Source organism: Barbatula barbatula (genome assembly GCF_947034865.1).
Source record: "Barbatula barbatula genome assembly, chromosome: 20".
Lineage (NCBI taxonomy): Eukaryota > Metazoa > Chordata > Actinopteri > Cypriniformes > Nemacheilidae > Barbatula > Barbatula barbatula.
In genome coordinates this window covers 13,015,991-13,042,575 of record NC_136783.1, presented here as the reverse complement: position 1 = coordinate 13,042,575, position 26,585 = coordinate 13,015,991, and the positions used below count along the sequence as shown (strand labels likewise).

The window sequence follows — 26,585 nt, the reverse complement described above, 5'->3', positions numbered from 1 at the left end:
ACAGAATCACATGTACAACACTTTTAAATCACTAAGGCCGTAAATAACCCAGCATCAATAAAGTTGAGAAAAAATGTTTTAATGCATTCATATTTTTTTCCCGTTTAAAGTATGTGTGTTTCCTGAATTCCATGTTTTCTGTTTCATCACTATTCTCATTTCTATTTTGTAAATGCCTTGCACATGTAGGGAATAAGAGAACTGCCATTGATTTCAACCATTATAATGATGCTTTGTGGATTGATTGGTCAAACATAACAATCCGAGAACTATTTTCACTACTAAAATAATATAAAATGTTATTAACAGTAGGCTTTCCTGTAGCTCAGTGGTCAGATGGAGCTTGCAACGTCATGGGTTCGATCCCAGGGACTGCACGTAGTCAGAAACAAATATAGTACAATGCAATGTAAGTCGCTTTGGATAAAAGCGTCTGCCAAATGTAAATGTAACATTTTATTAATGTAAGTCCACAACAAATTCGAAGACACATGCACAAAACAACGGGTCAATGACCCAAGATCACTGTGGTCCTGCAGGCTTTAAACTTTATGCTTCCTACATGGGTAAATAAACTAACATGAACCAGACTGAGCTAAATAGAAAATGGATCGGAAATGTGCTTATACGACAACAAAGTCCACGGGAAATGGTTACTGCCGGACATTTTTATTACAAACTTTTAGGAAGACTGACCATATCATCTGTGAGTGCTGGAACGTCCAACTGGAGATGCTAAAAACTCTCTTCTCATAAATAATTCCTTGCAGTGGCATTAAAATACTTTGTGTTATCCCAAGCTCATCTAAGTTCAACAAATGACATTAATACAAAAATGACAGGAGCAATAACATTGTGTTATTATAAGCATCGTGACAAAATAATTGCATTAATTCATTAATATAAGTACTGGTGACCAGAGCAGCGATACATCACTCACGACCAGAAGTTTTTCTCCTGAATGTTATTTTAAATGTTTGACACTGACTGTTTGTAGTAGATTTGAACTGTTTGGCAAGGCCAGGGAAGGAAAGAAAATGTGGTTCTAATCACTCACAAAGATGCTTTTGTTCTCCTGTGCAGGCCTTCTATAAGCATGTGGTCTAGTTTGAGGTATTCTGTCAGAGCCGTCTTAATTAGACTCATTATGCAGGATTTGGAGGCCGCACAACACACTTAAACGGGTGTATATGTGTGCATGTTATAAATTTATCTAGGCGGATACAATTATGTGGATGCTGTGTTTTGAGAGGACACTCAGTAGTTGGAAGCATTATGCAAACAATATTATTTCAGACTTCTGACTCAGTTGGTCTTGCAGGCCCGCAGTGTTTGCTCTTACTGAGACTTACTTTAAATAGTGGCAGATCAGTAACATATTAAATTAATGAATCCGTCAAGCTGTTGCAAAAGACCTCATAGACAAAGAATAACTCTTAATATTTGGTTACCATCCATCACTGCAGCCCGCAGGACCTGAGCTCACCTGAGTTTACTGCTCTTGTTCCAACACAATTCGACTACTTTTCCAAAACACCAAATCCAACAGTCTTTGTTAAATTCCTGCATCTGTGGAGGAGGAAAAACTCAAACTATTTTAATCACCTAGAAATCAAACTTTCCAAAATCAACCACATTTTTCCATCTTTTCACCCAATATTGCGGCAACACCTCTACAGAGCAGAGGTTCGAGTGTTTTGAAGATAAGCTTTCAGGGAATATTTCTACTGGAGCAGCGGGAAAGTAGAAAAAAGCTGAGAACCGTATCCTGGTTTAAATGGGTTGGAATAACATTCTCCACCCTGACTGTATGTCAATGAGAGAATTTCTCAGAGGTCTGAAAGGGCTCTCTGACTGGGTCTTAAACTGTTTTTCTTTTCCAGTTTTTTCTCTCCGTCCCGTTCTGTTTTTGTCTGGTTTATTTACCCCTCCTGGTGGACAGAGCCTGCAGCACAGCAACAAGGCAGTCAAATAGTTCATGTTTGTCTTTCTCTGTGCTTAAAAGTGAATTTTCGTCTCTGTCCTTCTGAAACCTCAGATGTCCAAATTCGCTGTTTTTCAGAAATGTTTTATTTTTAAATGATTTCACACTGTGTTTTCAAAATTGACAAGCACTTTTTTAAAATACTATATATTGGTTAGATATTTGCAAAACCTAGTGACAAACATATAGGGTGACTATATATATTTATATAAATAGTAATAATTTACAGGAAAGAATACAAATAACAAAATATGGAGATATGAGGTTTCAGAAGGACAGCAGTGATTTACTAGTTAGAATGAACCTGATTTACACCCCTACAACACCAGTTTGTGACTGCATGGCAGAACTAGATAATAGCAACAACACAAATCAGAAAATTACAACAATATTGACAAACCAATAATCTTGAGACATGGACTTGTGCTATAGATGACAGTTTTAGTGATAGTTGAGTGAGATCATTACCTGGCATATCTTAGACTGACAGTGCTTCCACATTTTTAACTACATAACAAAACCACTTTTGATCAGACTGCACCTGAACAGAATTTGGTTGACATTAGCAGGTAATGAAAATAATGGTTTAGTAAATATATGGCAAGGAAGGTCAAACACATACCTGCATTGATTTGAACAGCTGGCACCAATTAACCTCTTTTGATGAGGTCACAATTCCAGCGGTTCAGATGGAACGTTCAGGTTACATAGAAACTTTTGAACTCTGTTACTTAAAATAAATGCCCATTGTGTTTAAATAATGATCATAAAAGTATTTCTATAAAAGTGTATAACAGATTTTTTTAAATATACACTGGTAAAATGAGGTGCTCAGTAAGTCATGTTAACAAATGTGACTTAAGCTACTTCTATTGAACTAGTTCAGGTTTGAACTAAAGAGTACTGTGGTCAGGTTGTTTTAAAGTGGGTTAAATTAATCATTCATAACCACATAATTCTGAACATTTTTTTATATATTCGGGACAAACAAAATGATTACAAAACCTTTTTACTATATAAACAACAGTAAATATTTAGAAAAAGGTTCCAGTTAAAAAAAGACAACAGCAAAGTAGTAATACCTCTTAATAAAGAACGATACCTCACTGATATTCAATTAGAGACCCAACTTCATAGATTTATAGCCTACTCTCTGCTGTGCCTTATCCATTTTCCCACATGTCAATATAAACAAACATCAAATGGACCTATTCATAGAGTTCAGAACTGTTAGCGTGGCAAGTGCCCCATAGACACCCCACCACCAGCAAAGTTCTTGAGGCTGAGGCCCCTGCTCTCAGTTTCAATCATCCATTTCACAATGTGGCCACAGTATGTGTTATGCACATGCTGCAGTTTTTCTTTTTGAACACTCCTCCCTTTGCTCATAATTGAGAGCACATTTTCTGCACTTGCACACAATGGAGTACTTTTGTAGAGAGAAGCTGCATATACCAACTTCAATCCCCCTACAGACTGTCACCACGGAGACCGATATGTGTCTGAATTGGCCGGTTTCACTATTGCTTTATTCTATAATAACATGTATTGCTGAACTATTTTCAAGTGAATATAAAGGAACAATCAGATACATTTAAACAGTAGCTAAACTTTAGGGCTGAGGCTTTTTTTTAATCAATCAAACAAACAAACAAACATACAAATAAAACAAAACATGAAACCACAAACAAACAAAACAAAACATGAAACCACAAACAATCCACAGGCTTAGACAGTGTAATAAGTATTTTTATTGCATTTTATAATGCCATTGTCAATAATTAGTACAGATTACATGCAACTAGACCTACTGTACAGTTTTTTTATTGTCTGCATGGACAGACACAAGAAGATTCAGGTTACAAATACACAGATATATGTGTTTTTTTATACAGCATGAAGGAAAAACGGCAGTGACTCGCATAAACATGGTCACCGGGGTTAGAACAAGAAAGGTGGGTGGCAAGTTGCCTTTTTTATTTTCTATACCGTTCAAAGCCACCACCTATTCTTAACCTCCCCCCAAGTCTCATCTGGAAAAGCAAAACGAACGTAGAAAAATAGAAAGAAGTAAACTTAACAATTAAAACAAAACTAAGTACATAAAAGTCACTGCTGAAAATGTACACACATTCGTAAAAATACAATGAGAGGAGAGTCGAAGTGGTAGTTCCATTTGATTGGTTGAAGAAGTTAATCCCATCAGGCAAAGCTCCCCGGCGGGGGTCTTTTTTCCAGGAGAATGGCAGCTCAAAGCTATTAATCACCAGGCAATGGAGCTCTGAGCCTATCGAAGACCTCGAACCTCGAGCATCGGGCGGTGCTAAGGGTTATAGAGCGAATAACTGCTGTCGCTGTGAAGGATAGTGAGACGTAAAATACTGCTCCATCACACATTTGTTTGGTTACAGTTGTGGCAGACTTTATCAATTTGGAATACAGATGTCTACCCACAACCCCTTTGGTGGCTGAAAGCATTTTCAAAATCTTATTTGGTACGCTACTGTGGAAACGTCTCACCAAGTTCACAGCAATTGGTGTTATAATACCAGAAATGGTAAATTGCACAGTGGTAGAAATTTGCCTTTCTGAATGTGTTCCAAAGAAAATGGTTTAACTAAAGTCTGTTGGAGAAACCTGGTCCCATTTTAAGTGATGTGAGGATGGAATTGAAAAAGGTGCTATACAAATCAAGAGCCATATTGCCTTAAGAGAGACAGCTTTGAGTGCCAATGGTAAATAAAGGAATGACTTGACTTAAAGGGAGTCTGTACACATATTGGCACCGAAAAGGACCAACAACAAAAAAACACCTTAGAGTTGCTCTTTCTTATAAACAAGAGAGGGCTACATATTGTTTCTTCAATTTTTTTCTCTTTCACTGAAATTTTGGTCCTGTCTTTCGAGAAAAGTCCTTCTGAGGTATCATAACACAACGAGTTTAACTTTTTAGTTAGTTTTCTCTCATTTTTTCCTTAAAAATGCATAAATGCACTACAGAGACAAAAAGGTATCAAAATAGTCCTAGCTAAGATAAATATACAAACAGGTGCGTTACCTAAACCACTTATCTAACTTTAATCTTTTCTTTTTTCGAGAGATAATACACAAACTAAAAAAATCATCCTCCCAGACGTTTCGTGACAATTCAACTGGGAAAACCGAGCCTAAGCAAACAAAAACGAAACAAAACAAAAAACGACCATGATACTTGCAGCACATAATATGATAAATACATACACTTCAGCATAAGCAGTACAGTATAGGAATTCTGAGCTCAAAACTTTACAATAGCTAAACATGTGCTGAAAATAAAAAGAAAACGGAAAAAAGTAAATGAGAATAAAAAGGAGGGAATGCCCTTGAGAGCTATAAGCCAAAGCAGTAATATACAATAATACACCATTACGACATGTTTGTCAAAGTAATGAAGTCATGGCGATCGGTAATATGACTGCAGTGTTTCAATCTACACCTACAGCGTTTGTTTACAGGTGTACCTTAAAGCACAATTGTAGTCCATTTATTAAATGCAGCAATTCTTTAGTGAGTTTTTGAATTTCTTTGCAATTCTCAGTCATTACTGTAGCACAAGCTCGATGTTTCTCTTTGGATATTTTGGTTTCTGCAGGAATTTAGTGCTTTCACTGTTCGAGTGGTCGATGGTAAAAATAAAAGCCCGTTTTACCAGAGTAACCGCTACCAGGAGCGTGATGATCTCTCCGGGATGTACGTGTGAGTGCGTACGCTTTTTCTATGCCGCCGTCACAAAGCAACACTTTGCATTAATTGGGAAGCAGGTTCCGTGTAAGAGTGGCCTACGTTAATGCATTCTGCCTATCATCATTTCTGACAGCCAACTGACTGGCCCATTGAGTATGCTCTAATGACCAGCCAGCTCAATGGCTCTCATTGGCCTGGCCTCTCATTATGCATGCGAAATTAGAACACACAATTAAGCCTCCGCATAGAGGACCTGTACATAGACACTATGCTAATAGATCACTTAAAGTGGGGAATATGTGATTTGGAGTAGACCCTTTTAAATATGTTGACCACTAAATGCTTCATACTTAACAGGACTCAGCATCTTTTTCAGAACGGGGTGGAGAGGTAGTCGTCTTTTTTTCTATTGTGTATTATTTATTTGTTTCCAATGAATTTGGAGAATTGAGCTCGCAGCTACACAACAATAATCCTATTTTGGTGCATTTTTGTATATGAGTGAAAACTGAGAGGAATTTACACCTTTTGTGTGACTTAAGGTGACGTTCGTTGGCCTATTTTGTGAATCATTTTGAAAAGGAGGTAGCGTTATTTTTGGTTTTAATTCTTTGAAGGTGGTTCGAGCGTATGGAATGAACATACACGTCTATTCTGTGACCTCACTTTAAAATATTAACAAAAAAAGGTTTTTACCAAAAATGGTGAGTCGTTTTGTTCCTATCAGTTCTCCCTCACTTCACCTCAGTATGGTAAATAATACTGTTTAACAGGGTAGGAAAGCTAGAAAAGACAAGCAGGAAACTGAATGTCTAAAAAAGAAAACATGCCCGCTCAGTTTCAATGAAATGCTTGTCTGCTTTTTTTGGTTTTTGTCGGAACTGTTTTTATTTTGAAATACTGTAAGAGTCATTCTGTTTAAGTAAACCATAATGCTGAGTAATTGCTGCTGGCTTCTATTGTGACGTGAAAGTTCATCACTGTTATTCAAGTGCCTTTTGCATGTAAAGTTGTTTGCCATCTCAGAGGATAAATCTTCCTCTAAGATTGCATTCTCAACACTGCAACTGCCTGAGCACAAGGTGGGGTAGAGAGCTTTCTCAGATCCTAAGTGCTTCTTACATTAACTAAAGTACCGCAAGAGGCTTTATAATACTGCTTTTTTGCTTTTTGTTTCCTTTTTAGTTTGCTTTTTTGGCCTTTAAACATATGTAGTGTTAATAACTCGTCAGGTTAACATATATTGAAAATTCTCTCCTTAAAAAAAAAACATGCATTTTACACTTTGGTTTTTGGAATGCTCTGTAGTGTAAGTTAAAAACAAAGGATTTAACAGAAAAGCAAAAAAATATGTTAAATGATGCTTTTGTTTTCTTTTGGCCAGAAATGATAAATAAAAATAGTTTTTGGTTTACTAAATATCTCTTTGGTTACCTGTAACGAAAGTAAAATGGGGAAAACTTAAAAATTGCAACTTATATTAAATTAAAACTCGGAATTTGGCATGACACTACTGAGAAGTTTTTTTAAGTTCGGCAAAAGCAAAATCTCACATGCTAGACACTTTCTACTCACATAGTGAATTGCAAATAAGTTTTATATATCTAGTAACTATAGAACTTTGAACTGATAATGAGAGAGTCACCATGTTGGTTGGTTGGTTAGCCACAGTACTAATCCCCTTATAATAACAACACGAAGGGGCAAACACTGTGTTCTGAGGTATTCTGTGACCGCTTTATTTTTTTTACATTAAAGCAATATTTTGTATCGCAGCTGATATCAATTGGCTTCTACAGAAAATTCTGAAATGAACTAGTGAATGGCGCAAATTTAGAAAAAATATTCCTAAAATAAAAAAACTAAAAGAAAGAAAAATATACATGTAAAGTGTATTCCAGGATCTTACAGGGAGCCCTGCAATGTGTATGACACCTCATCTCTTTAGTTTCAGCTTCTCTCTAAAATGTTTGAGTGGTTTGTTACCTTGGGATTTTTTTATGTTAGATTTGTGGTTCCGTTTGCTATTTCAGCATCCATCACTTAACATTAAGTGCTATCCTCAGTCACCTGCGATCTAGCGCTAGGATAAATTTGGAGTATTTTTCAGGCAATAGTTTTTGGAACTTCTCTCCTGAACATAACCCATTTTTGGAATGATAAGAAAAAAAATCATTAACAAAAAACATGTAATAGTTGAATGACATCACAATGAAAAATGTGGATCCTTTAGAAATAAACGACTATGAAAGTAAAACGAAAACTGAAGAAATTGAAAGCTACTGCACACATATCATAATCAACAATACAGTCAATAGAGTCTCTGAGCCGGTCCTCCTCAAGACTTCGGGTCAGTCTGGCTGTCATAACAGCACCACAGGAGAACAACAGCAAAAGTTCCTGAAATATGCCTTTTTTGGGGGTAGCAATGTTTTCTACTTTAGGTTTGACAAACAAACAGAGTGGGAGAGAAAACGCATTCTGGTGGGTTCTTGCGGATACCATCGAATAGAGATAAGGAGAGCGTGCAGTCACTGTCTGATCAGAGAGGTCAACACTGCCCCGAGACAGAACGCCTCCCGCTGCTAGTCCAGTCATGTAAAGGGGGATAAAAAAGCAAAAAGGAGTCAGAGTTGGTCAGATGGCCAGGGATGCCGTTGGCAAACGTACAACTTGTTGCCTTTCAGTCTCTGCTTTGCTTTTGTCAGGAGTGGTGAGCTTTATCTGTGTGACGGCAAAGTTACAGAGTCTTGCAGCATCCCCACGAATGAATACAAAAATCTGGATGAAAGCAGAAGTCATTCTAAAGATGCGTTTTAGTCATCTTTTCCCTCTTTTTGCAGACGTGTGAACTTCTTTCTGAGGTAAATCACCGCCGTGTATGTATCCCATAAAAAAGCAGTGTTCTCAGGGCCAAAGAACACAGATATTAAAGCTAAAAAGACTTAAAACGGAGAAACCTCAGGTGACTTCTGGAAAGAAAAAAATGACTATACACACTCACGTGAGTATACTGAAGTTGTATCTTGTCAGGTTTCCCTCAGTAGCTCTGTGGTAGTATAACACATCATGTTTCAAAACCCAGGTCGTCTCAAAAACGGATTGAGAACTTTCTCTGGGCATCTAAGGGTCTTTTTGAGGGTACTGACCAAAAAAATTTAAATTGGAAAAAAGCATGTTGTGTATTTTTGCATTATGAACTGATGAGGTCTAACCCTGTTTTGGTTTTTGAAGTTGTAGTTGGTTTTGTATCTTTTCTTCTCAATTGGTCTTGAACGCCTTGAATATGAGGGAAGGGCTAGGCCAGTAAGCTCCGCCTCTACCATATTTACTCCAGCTCCTCTGTGGGAAGCTCCTCCTCCATGTCACGCTCGTCACCATGCATGCTCAGGTTTTGAGTGACGGATGCCATGAGGGACATGGGTCTGCTATCCTCCTCCATCTCAGCGGGCTCCTCCTTCACATGGATCTGGTGTCTACAACACAAATCAAGAGATGAGTTTTTTATATATATATATGAAATGATATAGTTAATCTTAGCTAGCAAGATTATAAATTATAGTTATTACTAAATGTTATAATAAAAAATATGAACTTGTTTCATGAAAACTCCTTCAACAGTATAAGCATTATATTTGCTAGTGATCATGCTCATAAGGTTGGTTGACTGGTCTTACCCGTACTGCTGTGGAGAGAGTCCAGGGCTGCAGCTGCCGTTACTGTTGACCTGTTCAACAGTGCTGCTGACATCATCGTGCCCGACGTGCAGCATGTTGAGGCTCGCACCTGTGCTGTTGTTCATCAGGGTGGGGCTGTTCAGAAGACCAAGAGTGCTTTCCGCAAGTGCAGCCTGCAAAGATACAAATCAATGAAATTAAATTTTATGGAAAATAAACAATGTTCATAAATGCTGCATATTGTGCAAACAACTGCTGACAACTGAAAGCAAATGTTGAAACAAACAACAGCACATGTTATTTTCTGTGTGCTCTTAGAGAGATTAAGAGGAAGAAGTGATGCAGTTTCGTTTGTTTCACCACTAGGGGTCTCCTCACTTCCACACAACAGACCCTTCTGCTCACTGAGATGAACAGAAACACCAGGACTCATATTCCTGTCAATTATTTGCTCAGTAATGCTCACATGCACACATCTCTACAGTATCTCTATAATGCTCAAAATAATCAAAGGAAATACCAAGCCTTCCATATATATTTATTTTACAACAATTTGTTTAGAGAAAAACTCTAAATAAAAAAAGATTATTAGACAGTTTACAGTGGGTGCAAATATCTCATTATAAAAATGATGCATATTTGAATATCAATTAGTGAGATGATGAATTGAAAAAAGTATATATTTCTGAAACATTTCTTAATATTCTTAAATGTATTTATACTTTACACCAGAACATTTATTTATTGAATATTTTACTCTGTTACATTTTAAATTGCAATAATTTTTTTATTAATAATTATTACCTGTAAACATAGCTAGGTATACTGTATTTATTGTGTTTATGAGGTGCTTTGGAGTTTGGATAAAAGGGTCTGCTAAATGAATAAATACATAAATACACAGATGCAAATGTAAATAAATGATTAAATAAAAACATGTACTGACTTAATACATTGCTACATGATCTTTTTCCAAAAGCTGCCCCCTTTAAAAGAACAGCAGTCAGAAGAAATTGTAAATTAATTTAAGAAAATACCAATCAACATATACACAATTATGCATATTGATATTTTAATGCATGTCGAAAGGTGGAACGGAAAGCGGTTCTAGCATCTCCCAGCAGTCGCTTCTGAACGAGTGGAACTAAGAAATTGTGCCAATTTAAACTGTCGTGACTGCCGAAAATATGCCAGCAAGAGAGAGAAAAAGAAATGAGAGTTTGAGGGAAATCTGTGAAGACTGGGTGGTGATGAGAAAGCTGATCAGGGCCAGGCAACATTTATCTGATGGTAAAAAGCCTATTCCTAACATTCCTTAAAATTAACCAAAATTCCAAATCTTTTAAAAAGTGTTAACAAGGCAAATGTCTGTCTGAAATGATAAGCAGGTAGATTTTAGTTTGATAATCTAATATTAAAATCAAATAGCTTTCCCATGTAATGATGCAAAGGTTTTCCAAAAGCCCCTAATAAAAATCCTGAAATAATTATCCCACTGTTTCTGTGGTGTTGGGGTGTGGTTGTGTACCAGAGAGCTAGTCTGTGTGTCGGCTCTTTTGTTAAAGGTTTATAGTTTATGTGTGGCCTTTTCAGCATGAGCAGTTCCATTTCCATAGAGATGGCCTGCAGGGTCAGAACAGGACAAACTGGGCCAGGGTGGTGCATGTGTGTGTGTGTGTGTGTGTTGGGCCGTGATTAGCTGGGCTGTTTGTTTGTCAGCCACTGACACTGCTTGTCCTGTCAAGAGACGGATGAGCACAGATCTGACAGACAGAGAGTGCCTCACACACCCAGACCAGAACGCAAGCACAAAGGCTAACCCTCCTAGATCCATCTCTGTCTCATCACACAGCGTTCTTGGGAAAAACACACACACACACACGAACAGAGGAGCAGAGCAAGACGGGCCCCACACAAATCTAAAATTTCAGAACCGAGTTGTGGTGATATCGTCGCTTTCAGATGGATTTTCTAGGACAGACACTAATTTTATGCCGTGACCTTCATTGACAAATATTTGATGCTATAAATCACATATGGCTGACTGGGTGCATGTGCACCTGGAGGGAGGAGAAGCGGGAGGTTTGGGAGAAGAAGATAATTAGAAGAGGAAATTGTCATCAGTGCCCTTGTGCTTGAACCGGCCTGCACCGGGCACAATACCCACCACTTGGAATTTTCCATGTGACAGTTTTTAGTCGTTTGTGATCATTTCTACCATTCACATTTAGACAGATTCACTACTAAAGACGTTAGACCAAGTGTATAAATTGGATGGATGGATATGACCAGTTTCTTTGAAAATGAGGAACTCAAAAACATCTCTATGCTGTGCAAGCAATATTTACCCCATAACAATTTTTTTTAGATTTTGATGAAAATCTGAATTTTGAAATTGACAAATGACAAATTTACTTGTTATTTAATAATCAGTAAAACGTTTTTATTTTGTGTTTTAAAATAAAAAAATTGGGCCAATAAATCACATTCACACTACAAGTGTTTCACGAGTTCACCTGCGCAGATAACAGCGATGTTGATAGGGATAATAAAGCAAGAGCTTGGTTATGAAGGTTATGCGTATTTGGCGTGCTGTCCGGGAAGCGGGCTCCGAGCTCGCCAGATCTATCCGAACCCGAAACACTACACCTTGGTCAGGGTGAGTGCGCCGAGCTCGGAACCGGTTTGAGCCCAGAGCACACCCCCCGGGGCTCTTGCAAAAGAAAAGTGAGTTTGGGAGAGAAGCCGGGGTGGAGGAGGGATGCTTAATCTTAGGAGATCGAGCAGGTAAGATGGATTCTCTATTTATGAGCGAGCTCGCTATGGCTAATTGTGTATGTGCAGTGATTGCTGATTGTGGACCAGCCGGCTGATTATATGCTACGGCTCCTCCCGAACTTTGTTAATTAAACATCATTTCACGAGTTCACCTGCGCAGATAACAGCGATGTTGATAGGGATAATAAAGCAAGAGCTTGGTTATGAAGGTTATGCGTATTTGGCGTGCTGTCCGGGAAGCGGGCTCCGAGCTCGCCAGATCTATCCGAACCCGAAACACTACACCTTGGTCAGGGTGAGTGCGCCGAGCTCGGAACCGGTTTGAGCCCAGAGCACACCCCCCATAAAGCAAGAAGTTGGACAGCCGCCGGAGTACGCATACCCCCCCAAAACGCGGTGCTGGACAGTATGGAGGCGTGGACTGCGTTCGGGTAAGGACAAGAGGATGGTGACTCCTTAGAAGGTGTGGTTTGAGATGAGGCAAGACTGGGGCAGGGGTTCCTCCAAGGATGTTTGAGACTGATATGGAGAGAGGATGCCTGCTGTCTTCGTGGGTGTCCCTGGATGAGGACTGATGCTGGGAGGGGGCTACTGAAGGAGGGATCCAGCTGAAGTAGAGCACCTGATGGAGGTTCCTGCTGGGGAGAGAGCTGCTGTTGTTCTTGATCCTTAGAAAGTTGTAGATGGCAGAACACGAGATGGAAGCACTGGCCTCTGCGGAGGCGATCGCTGCGGCGACGCAGGCTTCGACGTCTTAGATGGAAGCACTGGCCTCTGCGGAGGCGATCGCTGCGGCGACGCTGGCTTCGACATCTTAGACGGAAGCACTGGCCTCTGTGGAGGAGATCGCTGCGGCGACGCTGGCTTTGATGACTTGGATGGAAGCACTGGCCTCTGCGGAGGCGATCGCTGCGGCGACGCAGGCTTCGACGTCTTAGATGGAAGCACTGGCCTCTGCGGAGGCGATCGCTGCGGCGACGCTGGCTTCGACATCTTAGACGGAAGCACTGGCCTCTGTGGAGGAGATCGCTGCGGCGACGCTGGCTTCGATGACTTGGATGGAAGCACTGGCCTCTGCGGAGGCGATCGCTGCGGCGACGCTGGCTTCGATGACTTGGATGGAAGCACTGGCCTCTGCGGAGGCGATCGCTGCGGCGACGCTGGCTTCGATGACTTGGATGGAAGCACTGGCCTCTGCGGAGGCGATCGCTGCGGCGACGCTGGCTTCGATGACTTGGATGGAAGCACTGGCCTCTGCGGAGGCGATCGCTGCGGCGACGCTGGCTTCGATGATTTGGATGGAAGCACTGGCCTCTTGCGGAGGCGATCGCTGCGGCGACGCTGGCTTCGATGACTTGGATGGAAGCACTGGCCTCTGCGGAGGCGATCGCTGCGGCGACGCTGGCTTCGATGACTTGGATGGAAGCACTGGCCTCTGCGGAGGCGATCGCTGCGGCGACGCTGGCTTCGATGACTTGGATGGAAGCACTGGCCTCTGCGGAGGCGATCGCTGCGGCGACGCAGGCTTCGACGTCTTAGATGGAAGCACTGGCCTCTGCGGAGGCGATCGCTGCGGCGACGCTGGCTTCGACATCTTAGACGGAAGCACTGGCCTCTGCGGAGGAGATCGCTGCGGCGACGCTGGCTTCGATGACTTGGATGGAAGCACTGGCCTCTGCGGAGGCGATCGCTGCGGCGACGCTGGCTTCGATGACTTGGATGGAAGCACTGGCCTCTGCGGAGGCGATCGCTGCGGTGACGCAGGCTTCGACGTCTTAGATGGAAGCACTGGCCTCTGCGGAGGCGATCGCTGCGGCGACGCTGGCTTCGACATCTTAGACGGAAGCACTGGCCTCTGCGGAGGAGATCGCTGCGGCGACGCTGGCTTCGATGACTTGGATGGAAGCACTGGCCTCTGCGGAGGCGATCGCTGCGGCGACGCTGGCTTCGACGTCTTGGATGGAGGCTTCTGCTGAAGAGTCTGCTGTGGCACAGCCTGTGACTTGGGCGATGGCCCCTGCAGGCTGGGTCTGAATCCCTGGTGATTGCTGAGGCGGTTGCAGTGACAGTGAGATCTCCCGCTAGGGAGATGAAGGCTGAATAGTGGAGGTTCGAGCCCATGTGGGTGAAGGATGGATTCTTAGATGATTCGGGAAATGAGGGTTCGATGGGCTTCCCTGATGATTGAGAGATCTGACCTGATGTAGCTCTTAAAAGCTTCCGACGTCCAGCGCCCTAGTGCTTGGATTTGAGACTGCGATAGGCCTTTTTGGGCGGCTGTAGTTGCTGCGCCTATGCGGAAGGAGTGGCCGGAAAAGTGGTCTGCGGGAATGCCAGACAAGAGCAATACGGCTTTGAGGTGTTTTTGGAACCAGAAGCGTGTGGCTGGGCGGTTAGATTCATCCACGAAGAGAGGGTCTGATGTGGTTTTGGTCTGAGATTTCCTGAAGTGAAGGTAGGCTAGAAGGGTCTGATAAGGCTGAATCGGTGACTGGAGGTTGAAGATGTAGATGAAATGTCCCCTCCTGGTTTGGTCCGTCTTGCTTTGTTTAATTAAGAATGAGATCGTCTCTGAATCGAGTACTGATAGGTCGGATAACGTTGGATGTATTACGGGGTTGAAGATGGACGTGGTGGAAATTTCAGAACATCTTAGAAAGCCGAAAAAGGCTAGGCTAAACATGGAGTCGAGCGTGCGATCGACGTGCTTGGAGTGATATCCTTTACGGAGGGTGGAAATGCATCTGGTCAGTATATCCAGGGTTATAGGTTGCCTGGCGTCTGGGCGAGCAGGCTGGGTTCTTTGAATGCCCTTGATGAGCATAGATGTTTGGGAGCTGGCTATTGCTGCGGATGGAGAGTTGAATATGAGCTTGTGGAAGAACTGGACCCCACTCATGTAACCTTTAATTGAGCTTGCTTGGAGGTTTTTTGACAAGTTTAGGAAGGAGATGAAGGAGGTGATGGAGATTACGGAAAATGAGGGAAAGGGAATGTTGAACGCGTGGTGAAACGCCTTGAAGCTTTTCCATGCGGTGAGATAAGATTGGAGGGTCCTAAGGGAGACGGCTTGGATGATGGAGTTTCGAGATGCATCGAGGAGGGTTTTTAGTGGGTGGTTTACGGGAATATCAGCTCCGAATAGGGAGGTATCGGTGTTGGCAAGGGGTCTGCTTCGGGCGCCAGCTGCCTGAATTTCTGGAAAGCGAAACGAGAAAGGGCATCAGCAATCTGATTTTTTGCTCCGGGAATGTGTTTGGCAGTTAGAATGAACTGGTCACAGGCTGAGATCCAGATGAGGCGTCTGAGGAACGGCATTAAAGCGGGGGAGTGAGAGCGGCCTTTGTTAATGCAATGAACCGTGGCCTCGTTATCGCAATGTACGGTAATACTGGAAGCCGACCACTCTTTCCCCCATAGGGATGCTGCGACGACCAGTGGATACAGCTCGAAAAGTGCAGAGGATGCTAAGGCCTGCGGAATCTCTAATAGCTGGGGGGGCCAAGAGGATGCAAACCAACGACCTTGGTAAAAGCCTCCGAAACCTACAGAAGGGGCGGCGTCAGTGAAAAGGTGAATATCGACGGGGGAGGAGGACATGTCACTGTAGAAAAATGACAAGCCGTTCCATTGCTTGAGAAATTGTATCCATAAGCTCAGCTCGTCAAGGCAGGGGCTGGATATGGATAACATGTCCTCTAAAGCGTGCGCGGAGGACGCGAGAGAGAGGAGGTGTGAGACGAACGGGCGACCTTGCGGGATTATTCTCATCGCGAAATTCAGATGGCCGAGAACGGACAGGAGCTCGCGTTTGGAGCAGCGGGGATTAGCTAACAGCGAGGAAGCGATGACGATTGTTCTGTCGATTTTCTCTTTTGGCAGTGAAGCCTGGAATTGAAGAGAGTCTAATTTTATTCCGAGAAATTCGATGGAAGTGCTCGGTCCTGAAGTTTTGTCTGGGGCAAGGGGGACGCCGAGTTTTTCAAAAACCTGTTGGACTTTTGCTAGATGCGCAGCTGGAAACGAGTCGGGAGACGAGATGATTAAAAAATCGTCTAGTAGGTGGATTAGGTAGGGAATTGCATAATTGTTAGAGAGAATCCAGCAAATTGCCTCTGACAACATGTCGAAGATTTTGGGGCTGCTTCTGCAGCCGAAAGTGAGGCGGACAGAAAAGTAAAATTTATTGCGCCATTGAATGCCGAAAAGGTGCCAGAAGTCTGGGTGGATGGGCATGACTTTAAATGCGGATGTAATGTCGACTTTGGCTAGCCAAGCTCCACGACCTGCATGTTTTATTAAAGTAATGGCTTGATCGATGTTGTGATAGTGCAGCGAAAATTCCTCAATTGGAATGAGGCTGTTGATGCTTGGAAAGGCCGAGCCGTGCGGTGACGAGAGATCGAAAATGAGGCGCTTTTTGCCAGAGAATTTACGCGTTGCTACGCCGATGGGGCTGATGCGAAATACGGAAAACGGGGGAGCTTCGAAAGGGCCGATAATGAATTTTGCGTCAATCTCCTTTTTAATAAGGAGATCGACTGACTCTGGTTCGGAAAGCGCGGACTGAAGGTTGGGGCAAATTAAGCTGCGTGATGGAAGACTGATAACGCCGGGGTCGAAGCCGTTCGAGAGACCGGTCAGAAGGTAGTCCGTGAACTGAATGTCGGGGTGCGAAGACAACTCGAAAGACAAACAAGAAACGTTCACGGGAGTCGAGAGGTAATTTTTTAGATTTTTATTCTGCATTTGGGACATCGGGCATACGATGCGAGCGTGTGCACCGCTGCAGAAAAGGCACACGTGCAGGTAGCGACAACGCTGCCTGGAACATCTGCCAGAATTGAAACTCCTGCATGCTTCCAAACTGCTGGGTTGCCCGTGAGCTTGGTTTGCTGGGCGGTTTGGCAGGCGCGGAACAGAGGAAGTGGATTTGGGAGGCGTAACTGGGCGTGAGGGAAGAGAGGGGGTGACTAGGGGACAGTCGATAGTAGAATGCGCTACTGAGCGACATACCGCGCAGGAAATATTGCGAACGCCTAAGAAAACCCTGTTATGCAGCTCAGTGTCCAGTGCGCCCCAGTAGGGGCACTGGTTCCACTGAGCCACGCGAATGGCACATTTGGCGGAAAAAAGTTTGTGGTAAGTGTAAAAATGCGCGCCCCCGTAGGAGAGAGCGAGCTCTGCCACGATGGCGAGGTAATCGCCCAGCTCGCGTCTCCTATGAGGGAACGCAGTGCAGATCACGTCAGTGTAACGGGAAAAAGCAACGGTAAATTCGGGGAAAGACAGTGTGCGGGTGTGGTTGGGTGACTGATTTTTAAATGTGAGTGATAGATCACCGTAAGTGATCTGCCGCTCGGTTGACGGGGGTGATAATGGTGAGAGGAGAAAATAAAGGTCTGTGTCCGCACCTGTCAAGATCTGTGCTCTTATGTTCCCCGAAACAGGAGGCGGTTCCAGGGCTGGTGCGTTGATTGGCGCTGGCATAGCTGTCGCCGAGGCCAATGAGAAGCTCGATCGAGCCTGTGGAAGAGAGAGAAGGGGGGGAATGGCGGCCGCCTGAGCGGCTAGCGGAGTCATGCTCGCGCTAGCAGCGGCTACCAGGGTGGCTGGGAAATGGCTAGGACCCGGCGCCTGCATCGCTAGCTGAGGCAGCCTCGCGCTAGCGGCGGCTACCGAGGGGGTTGGGAAATGGCTAGGACCCGGCGCCTGCATCGCTAGCTGAGGCAGCCTCGCGCTAGAGGTCGACGCAGGCGCCGTGGGCCAAGAGCCAGGGGCAGGAAATGGGTGGTAAAGCACCGGAGCTCCAGGTGCTGGTGAGCCAATGCTTTGAGGGCGGCCCGCTACTGCTGGCGGGGTGTTTGCAGGTGGCCGAAGCTGGCCAACGGCGAGAGGGACCGGTGGGTCCGTGGCGATACCTGCGCTCGCGGAAGCCCTGCTGTTCCGGCTTCCCCGCGGGCGGCCGCGACTAGCTGCGGAGGTGGATTGCCCGGGTCGGGAATACGGAGAACCGCGAGCCGTGCCCGGCTTGGTGGCGGAACCCCCCGTAGCGCCCTTCGGTGAGGCGGTGTCCGCCAGGGAAGAGGCGTAGAGGCCGTAAAGCTCCGCCTTGGTCATCCGCCTGTGGAAGTGGACGTCCGCGTTGGACAGAGCTAGTCGTAAGCCCTGGACGGTCCATTTCTGTATGGCGGGGATCGCGTTGTGAGCGGAAGTGTAGGAAGAAGCCGGGGAAGCAGGTGGACGTCTCTTAGAGCCAGGAGACGATGTGCCACCTCTGGGCTTAGCCTTCCGAGGTGTAGAACGGCGGAGCGGGCGGCCTCGTGATGAATCCGGAGAATCGCTCGCTATATCCGATCCTGAGCTGGATTGATGAGCGCTCGGCAGCGCTAACAGGTTGTCGTCGATGACGTGGGTCTCAGACATCGCGTTGATGCTTAATCTTAGGAGATCGAGCAGGTAAGATGGATTCTCTATTTATGAGCGAGCTCGCTATGGCTAATTGTGTATGTGCAGTGATTGCTGATTGTGGACCAGCCGGCTGATTATATGCTACGGCTCCTCCCGAACTTTGTTAATTAAACATCATATGGAAGCCGAGAGAAAGTTTGTAACAATTTTGTTTTCTTAGAGACAAATTATGAACGGGTGCTTAATTACTTAAAATATTGTCATATCAATATGATGAACAATATCGATAATCGTGCTATTTATTAGCACAATTATTGTCAAAACTGGTACATTGAGACACCCCAACAGGTAGGTGTGTTATTCTGATGTACTGAAAACACACAAACTCACCTGATAACTTGCATTCAGGGAGCCGAATCCCAGCCCAGAGATCATATTCTTCACGAGTGTGGGACTTCTAAAAAGAGGAAAGAAAAACAGAGGTCAAATAAGTGCAAATCTTAAGTGTGTGTTAAACAAAGCACAGAAATATACGAACAACCGAGAACAGCAAACGCATTCTGACACTGCATATTGGGCAAAACGCGCACACACTACTGTTTTCTCCTGTTTGTGTGCTACATGGGATATGTAGTGCAGGGTAATTTGCTGTCGTCTCTCTGGCAAAGCTTAAGACGGCATGTTACATCTGTTTGTACAAATGCAAGCAGGCACGCTTTTCTGCTGTGCATCTGCTCACAATGTACCCTAAACAGTGTAGACACAGAGGGAAAAAAAACACAAGCACAAACCCACACATACACAGACCGCCAAATACAAGCAGACGAGGTACAAAAGAGACCTTTGTGAGTTTGACTGGAGAGTCAGTAATAAGGTAATGATGGGAAGCCCATTAGGGTAATCATACATGCCAATAACTATTATAGCCCCACTTACAGACCAGACCTACAGCTTATGGTTTAGCTGAAGGAATAAAGCCTGTTTTGGGAATTTTGACTAAATAAATAGTTCTCGGATGGAAGAGCGCCTTTTTAATCCGATGTTACACAGGTTATTTTAAATGAAGTTTGAATTTGGGTAGTTAAATATTGGCTTATGTTTTGAGAAAGATCAGAAGGTCTCGGCAGGGATTCTTGAATAACGAAATGTTGGCCTTTTGCTCACACAGAACTATCATCTGGACTAGTTTCGTGGTGCTTTTATGATGTTTCTAGTCATTTTTGAATATGACTGCACCGATGCCCATTCCCTTTTATTGTATGCAGAACACGGCCTTCATCACCATTTATTTTTTACATTTTTTATCAATGGGAGAAAGTCAAAAGAATTTACACAATAGAGAGTAATAAAAAATGTTCGCTTCTCCAAATAAAGGATGGAAAGGTCAGGGGAGCACACCGCACGATTCCACCTACCCGGTCATCTTTGGTGGTCTCCTCTTTTGGTATTCCACTTCGTCCACGGTCCAGACAGCACCTTTGACGTTCTCCACTCGCACAAAGCACTTGTGCAGACTCAGGTTATGGCGCACAGCATTCTGGGTAAGAAAAGAGACAGAGAGCAAGTCAGTTCAGGCCTGTCGCCATGCTGTATCTCCAGAAGAATCGGGACCGCTTTGCTGTCATCGCGGCAAATGCAATTATAGCAAAGCCTGATATAAACAGCCTTTAATAACAGCATAAATCGTATACCTGCTTTCTAATTAAAAGAGCGCACATGATGATGAGCACAAAAGATCGTATGGCTCAGATAGGGACGTGTCGACCGAGCGTGTATCTCTCCATCTAAAACTCGCCAACCCCTCCCCACCACACGCACGTACCATCTCACGCACACACAAGCAATTAAGTGCACATTCTACCGAGGAGAAGTGACAATGTGGTGCCACACCATCATAACAGTGGGAGTTAAAAAAAAAATCTTTGAACGCGAAAAATAAAACGATGCGCCTTACAACACCCCCTTCCCCCACGACGCCAAAACCGGCAAACCCACCCCTTGCTTTTTTTATTTTAAATTTTACTAATCAGCCACTATCTAGAATAACACCCCCAAGGGAGGCCCCTTCCTTTTCATCTGCTATTTGTAGTTTGTTCATGCCCAATTTCATTACCAATTTTAATTCGTGTATAATTAAATCCTGTGTATTTTTTCAGACGCGCTCTTTTTTTCCAATCCATGAGGGAGGGACTGCTGATTCTAGAATCACTCCTAACCATAATTACAAGTGCCATAATCAGGCGAGGCCTCCCTCCTTTGAATAAATTTCCCCATGCAGGAGCCATGATGCTTAGTTTTGCAAATGAGTATGACCCCAATTTCAGCCTGCCACCTCACCGATTTTATTTGCATTCCCATCCGTGATGAAAGACTAATTCTCCCGGTTAAAACATTAGCAGCAATTTAAAGGAGGTCAGCCTTGGTAGACATAAACAAAATGCCTTCCTAGCTGTGTGCGTGCGTGTGTGACTGGAGGGAGCGGGTGCTCTAGAGAAGGTTGGGTTGCGTTGCGATATTAGAAAGATTGTCAGACGGGTCGCGTATCCTTGGGTGGCGTCGTCCACACACAGAGAGTGATGACACCGCTGCCACCATTTTACAGTCTCATCAGCCCAAGCGATCCCTCTTTCTGTCTGCATATTAATATGCTGAGAAATGAACAGCTGAAGTGGATGTATGTAGCCTACTGTACAGTTTAACATGAAATGGCGTTCACAACCTCTTTAAACTCTGTCATGTGATCATTGAACATGATGTAAAAAAAGTGCCTTCAAGATCTGACTGGATCAAGAAAAGTGATTTCTACAGTATGATGGGTGGAAGGGTTGATTTTGCCCATGTGCTCAAAATAATTAACGCAATTCAAGATATTGCTGTTGTCCTTGGACGAAACCTTGGACGGCCAAATTCAGTTTTTCAGGAAATGGGAAAAACACTGTACTTTTTAAATCAATAAATACTGTGTTGTCAAAGTTGACAAGATCTTTTTAATACCTTTTGGGTTAGATATTTGCTAAACCCATTGACAAACATAAAAAACTAATATTGATTTATGTCAATGACAAAAAAATAATCACAAGGTTTCAGAAGGGCAGCAGTGATATAGTCTTTGGACCCAACTGCTATCTTGCACAATTATGCTTTCTTGGTTGATATTTCTGTAGCATAACTGGTGCATTAACACAGCGGCCATGGGTTCAAATCCCAGGGAACAAAGATATTTAGAAAATGTATAGCTTTGGATGATACCCAAAAGCATAAATGTAAAAACAAAATTTTACCTTAAAAATAAAACAAAAATACAGATTAAAATGATCATTTTTCCAATACAGAAACCAGACAACAGCGCTTACAATAAACAAAGCTAAATACTAAATCTACTGTACCATGCATCGGTAAAAAGAACCGCTTCCTGCCAAAAAACGGAATTAATCCTCTGCTGAGGAAGACAGCACCAGAACAAAAATCAGCCTTTAATGCTCATGTAATACAAGAACAAGGCCCAGAGAAAAGAGTGAGTTAAAAACATCTTCAACTTTAAATACACGGTCATTAATTAAACTACTGCGGATTTCAAAAAGCGCAGAGGGAAATTACTGGATTGCACAAATCGCTGACAGATGCTACACACCGTAACATCTCTGTAAGAGAAAAAAACCTTTACAAGCGTGTGCTAAAAGACACTTGAATGTAAAAATGGGAAGTGATTTGCTTTCCCGGCTACTGTCCATCTCGCGAATAAGAGCCGACCCTCGAACTGATCAATGACTTCCTCTGCTTTCTGGACTTGACTTTTCATGAAATATAGATGGCCATTAAGAGCGCCAGAGAACATGCATCTCCATTTCTATATTTAATACCGGGGCCAAATGACTGGCAAGAGGGAAAGACGAGTGAATATGTGGAGTTATTAAAAAAGAAGAGGGATGGCCAGAGAAGGTGGAGGGGAAAAAATAGATCAGGCTCCGGTGGAGAAGGAGAAGCAGACGAATCCATTAATTGTTAAATTTCATAAAAGCGAAATGAGTTGTTAAAGATATTCCTGCCACTTGCGTCTCCCCTGAACTGAAGCTCACTAACTGTTCCTGGGTGCCACTGCGGTTCAAGGCTATTAGCCTGCTGTTCTATCTCACAGTCTTCACTTTCTCCCTCTCTTCTCCTCCAGAGGCCCAGGCACACAAATGAGCCCTGGGCCAGTGTTGGCTGAATGTGGGGCAGCACCTCCTCAGCCCGGGCTGAAGGCTGTAGGCCACGCGAATGGTTAATGAAGGGGCTGATTGACAGGAAGCCAGCTACGCTGCCTGGCGTCCATTTCCTCCCTGGCCCGACGGCGACTTGTCAAGCTACTGGTCCAGCGGGGGAAGGAGAGGACAGGAGGTGCATGTTTTAGCACATCTTTCTGAGGGCTAGGCTAATGGCTGAGCAGGGTGATGGGGAGATGGGCCGGTAAATGGAAGGTTACATGGTTGACCCGAGCCTTTAATGACCGCTCCACATAGCACCTCACCATAAGGATGTAGTATTTACTCCGAACTGAAAGAACAGGGTGATGGCTGACATAAATCATTAATGCAAGTTTAGAGAAAAAGTTCAAATACTGATAAATGGTTATGATGTTCTCTTCCTTCATTTAATAAAAAGCCACCACTACGATCAAAAGAAAATTTCAACAAACATTGCTTATATAAAATTTTATATAAAATTGTGTGTTGTAACAACAAAAAATTTATAAATTATATTTTTGAGTTTTGATTAATACTTCTTTTAACTTGAATTAATCGTTTTAAAAGGACAGATTAATCTGTCTTAATTTAATCACCCTCAAATCTGTATGAATTTCTTTCTGAAGTTCTATTACAAGAACTGTTTGATTATGAGCATTCTTTCAAATATCTTTCTCTGTGTTCATCAGAACAAAGAAATGAATACAGATTTGGACCAACTTGAGGTTGAGTAAATGCAGACGGATTTATATTTTTAGATGAACTGTTCTTTAGATTTAAGATCATGGTTAACAATGGTTTGTAAAAAAGTTTTTATGCTAAAATTCCTAAAAAAGAAAAACAGACTGTTTTGTAATATGCAAATGACAGAAATCATAATATAGTATGTAAACGCAACAGGTGTACACAAGTAGATGTCTTTCATCGCTTCTGAGCGGCATGTATTTAAGTATCCGTTTGGACATCAAAGGTTGAGTTTCCACGCAGAAATAACAGCAGCTGTTTCACAGGGGTCGGGAAAGCCAGCTACTTTGCCCAGGGGGAGAGCTGGTCTCCTGCGGAAGACTGGTGGAGCGAGGCATGCTGGAGGTGGTCAGGAGATGCAAAGCTGATATAAATCTGGCTCTGGACCAGCGGGGTGCACGTTGATCAACCATTCCAAATTAAACGGGCTGATAACAGTCACTGCATTACTATGCTACGTGCCCAGGGACTGATAACTCAGCGATACAGAGCAATTGTGTGTGAGGTTGTATACATACACACACACACAGCACAAGCGGGCTATGCAAGGGCTGCCTGGATGTCTTGGTATTCCAACAATTCCAACCAGGACTACCAGCACTACCGATTGCATTGCTTTAAGCATTAACGTGAATCACTGTTATGGCCACTATTAATATTAATAAAAGGGGTAAATCATATTTAATATATTTTAAATTAAATGATGTAAAAGCTTATAGTTAAAAGGCTTGACCTCAGAAGCTCTGAGAGTTAATGCTGCTTCCGTCATTTCCATCGAACAATCAAGAGTCAACCAAATGGCGCCACATTTGAGTGCTTTCACAACACAACAATGTGCTCGCACAATTACAATAATGACGAGAGCATATCAGGACACAAAAAAAAGAGGAACAGTTTGTACCGAAAAGAAAAACAGATCCGGAACGGCCGGGTTGTAACTCGGCTGTCTGGGTAAAGTCAGGCATCGTTAATAACCTCACTGTTACTGGAGCGCTACAGAAAGCCGTATCTCTCTTGTACCCGTTGTACCCCTTGGCACACAGGCAGGATTTATTGTTGTTTGGGTAGCGCTGAACAATGGCCGGGTCTGTTGTTCTGTTTTTATCTCGGATAAAAAAGGAGCACTCCAGCATCATTGCCAGGAGGCAAGTGTAAGCTCTTCTAAACAATATTATATAATGTTCGGTACACAGTGACCGCTGCAGACTGCTTAACAATGCAACTTCTCTGAAAGAGTTTTATCACACACACTTTCTAACAGCACAGCATTCTGTCATTTGGCTATTTTTTGTTGCATTCTTCTTATAAAGGCCTGTTCGATGCTACTGGACATGGAACTAGTAGGCTACAATAAGATAAATCCACCAATAAATTGATGCACTAAATGTGATTCTAGATCATCAGTGGTACAAAGCAAATGTCAATGAATGTGATGGGACGTTACCTTCCATGTTGCTGTGTTTCTCCTGAAATAGGCGAACATTCGTGTAAACCAATTGTAAATCTCGTTCAGAGTCAGCTGTCGGTCAGGGGCTTCCAGAATGGCCTGGTGAATAAAGTGAACAAAGCGGAAGAAAAAGTGTGAGCGAGTGTCAAGAGGTGATTCAAATGGCTGTTATTAGCGCAACATTAGCTGATGGACCATTTCCAGACGGCAAAGCCATGCATTATGGATCGTTTCGGTATGACTGACATTGAGCTACGAGATGCACATAAATCCTCAGTTACCAGCAGACACCTTTGAACTCAGCTCTAGTGCACTAGAGTACTAAAAACATGGCCCGGATCTGTACATCACACACACACACAGGTTCACTCACGTGTCGTATGAGGGAAGCATAGGTGAATGGAGGCCTGACATCAGCGTTTTTGTAGAATTCACAATTCTGTGCGAGTTCTGTAATGGCCAGAGACAAGCGTATTACTATAGTGCACAATATTGTAGAAATTGATGTACAGTGTAGACAAAATAAGACGCCAAGTGCATTCATGTAAAAGTGTTCAGGGGGGACACTTACCTGATGCAATGGGGGTGCAGAACTTGTCGGAGTTGCGGCGACGGATGGGTCCGACTCCATGCAGGCTGGAGGAGCTGATGACGGAGGGGCCCTGCCTCATGGGGGTGATGGGGGTGGCAGCGGAGGTGGGCGGGTGAGGCAAGCCCTCGGGAAACCCCTCACTTTCTCTTTTGGACATCGACATGCTAGAGGCCAGGTTCAGCTGAACGAGACGAAATAAAAATAATTAAACTTAATTCTCAAAAACATTTTACATCACAATTTAAATCTAGAACGTATGGCGGCCTGTCGCAGATCTAATGTCAATAAATACAGTAAACAATTAAAGCAATTACTCAAATCTCTGTGTAGCCTTGATTCTCTCCCATTGTTTTCATTGCAATTACACGGCAGGAAATATAATCATTGTCAAATTGTCATTGGTCTCCCACTGTGAGGAACACATCCTGTGATGCATGCCGGCACATCCATGCCAAAAGCTGCTGGCACAGCGACTCTATTATGAGTTGATGCTGCTCAGCCGGTGAAATTCAAACAATCTTATTTGTCAAGCTCCTCTGTGGCACACCGTCTACAATTAAAGCCCTGCAAAAGCAGCGCAACAAAATGATACATGTTAAGAGGGTGGAAAAGCACAATCTGGCAACAAATATCGGTTGTGGTTACCCACCCTCTTTGTAGACCTGCTCTGCCCAATTAGCTTCGGTGGGCACGGAGCGTTAGGAAACAGTTTTCTCAATCGCTCTGGGAGTCTTTTTCAGGGCTGCTTGTTTTGTTATAATTAAAACCATCACGCGCACGTGCGAACAGGAGAAAGAAAGGGTGGGCGTAGCGGGGTTGAAGCTAATATGGCGAATTAAACAGCACCGGCCCCTTTTGTCTTTTTTCTCAGTGCCACAGTAGCCAACCTGGCCCATCTCCAGTAATTAGGGGAGCAAGATGGTTTAACAGGTACTTAATTAACGCTGGAGCCGTGCCAGTTTGCTGTGCCAAACATCCAACGATCTTAATAGCGGTCAATGCCACA

General features: G+C 43.4%; 1 protein-coding gene across 2 annotated transcripts in view; it reads right to left on the bottom strand.

Moving 5' to 3' along the window:
- Positions 1-6,137: 6,137 nt before the first annotated feature.
- The window catches only part of foxp4 (forkhead box P4), a 112,769-nt gene continuing 92,321 nt past the window's right edge, over positions 6,138-26,585 (bottom strand). For both annotated transcript variants that reach the window (XM_079482786.1, XM_079482785.1), the window contains 7 exons: positions 25,559-25,760; positions 25,361-25,437; positions 24,985-25,086; positions 19,989-20,110; positions 18,964-19,030; positions 9,385-9,557; positions 6,138-9,183 (listed from right to left, as the gene is read on the bottom strand). In XM_079482786.1, coding sequence (XP_079338912.1) covers positions 9,036-9,183; positions 9,385-9,557; positions 18,964-19,030; positions 19,989-20,110; positions 24,985-25,086; positions 25,361-25,437; positions 25,559-25,760 — 891 coding nt within the window. In that variant the 3' untranslated portion in view covers positions 6,138-9,035. The remainder of the gene's footprint in view (positions 9,184-9,384; positions 9,558-18,963; positions 19,031-19,988; positions 20,111-24,984; positions 25,087-25,360; positions 25,438-25,558; positions 25,761-26,585) is intronic.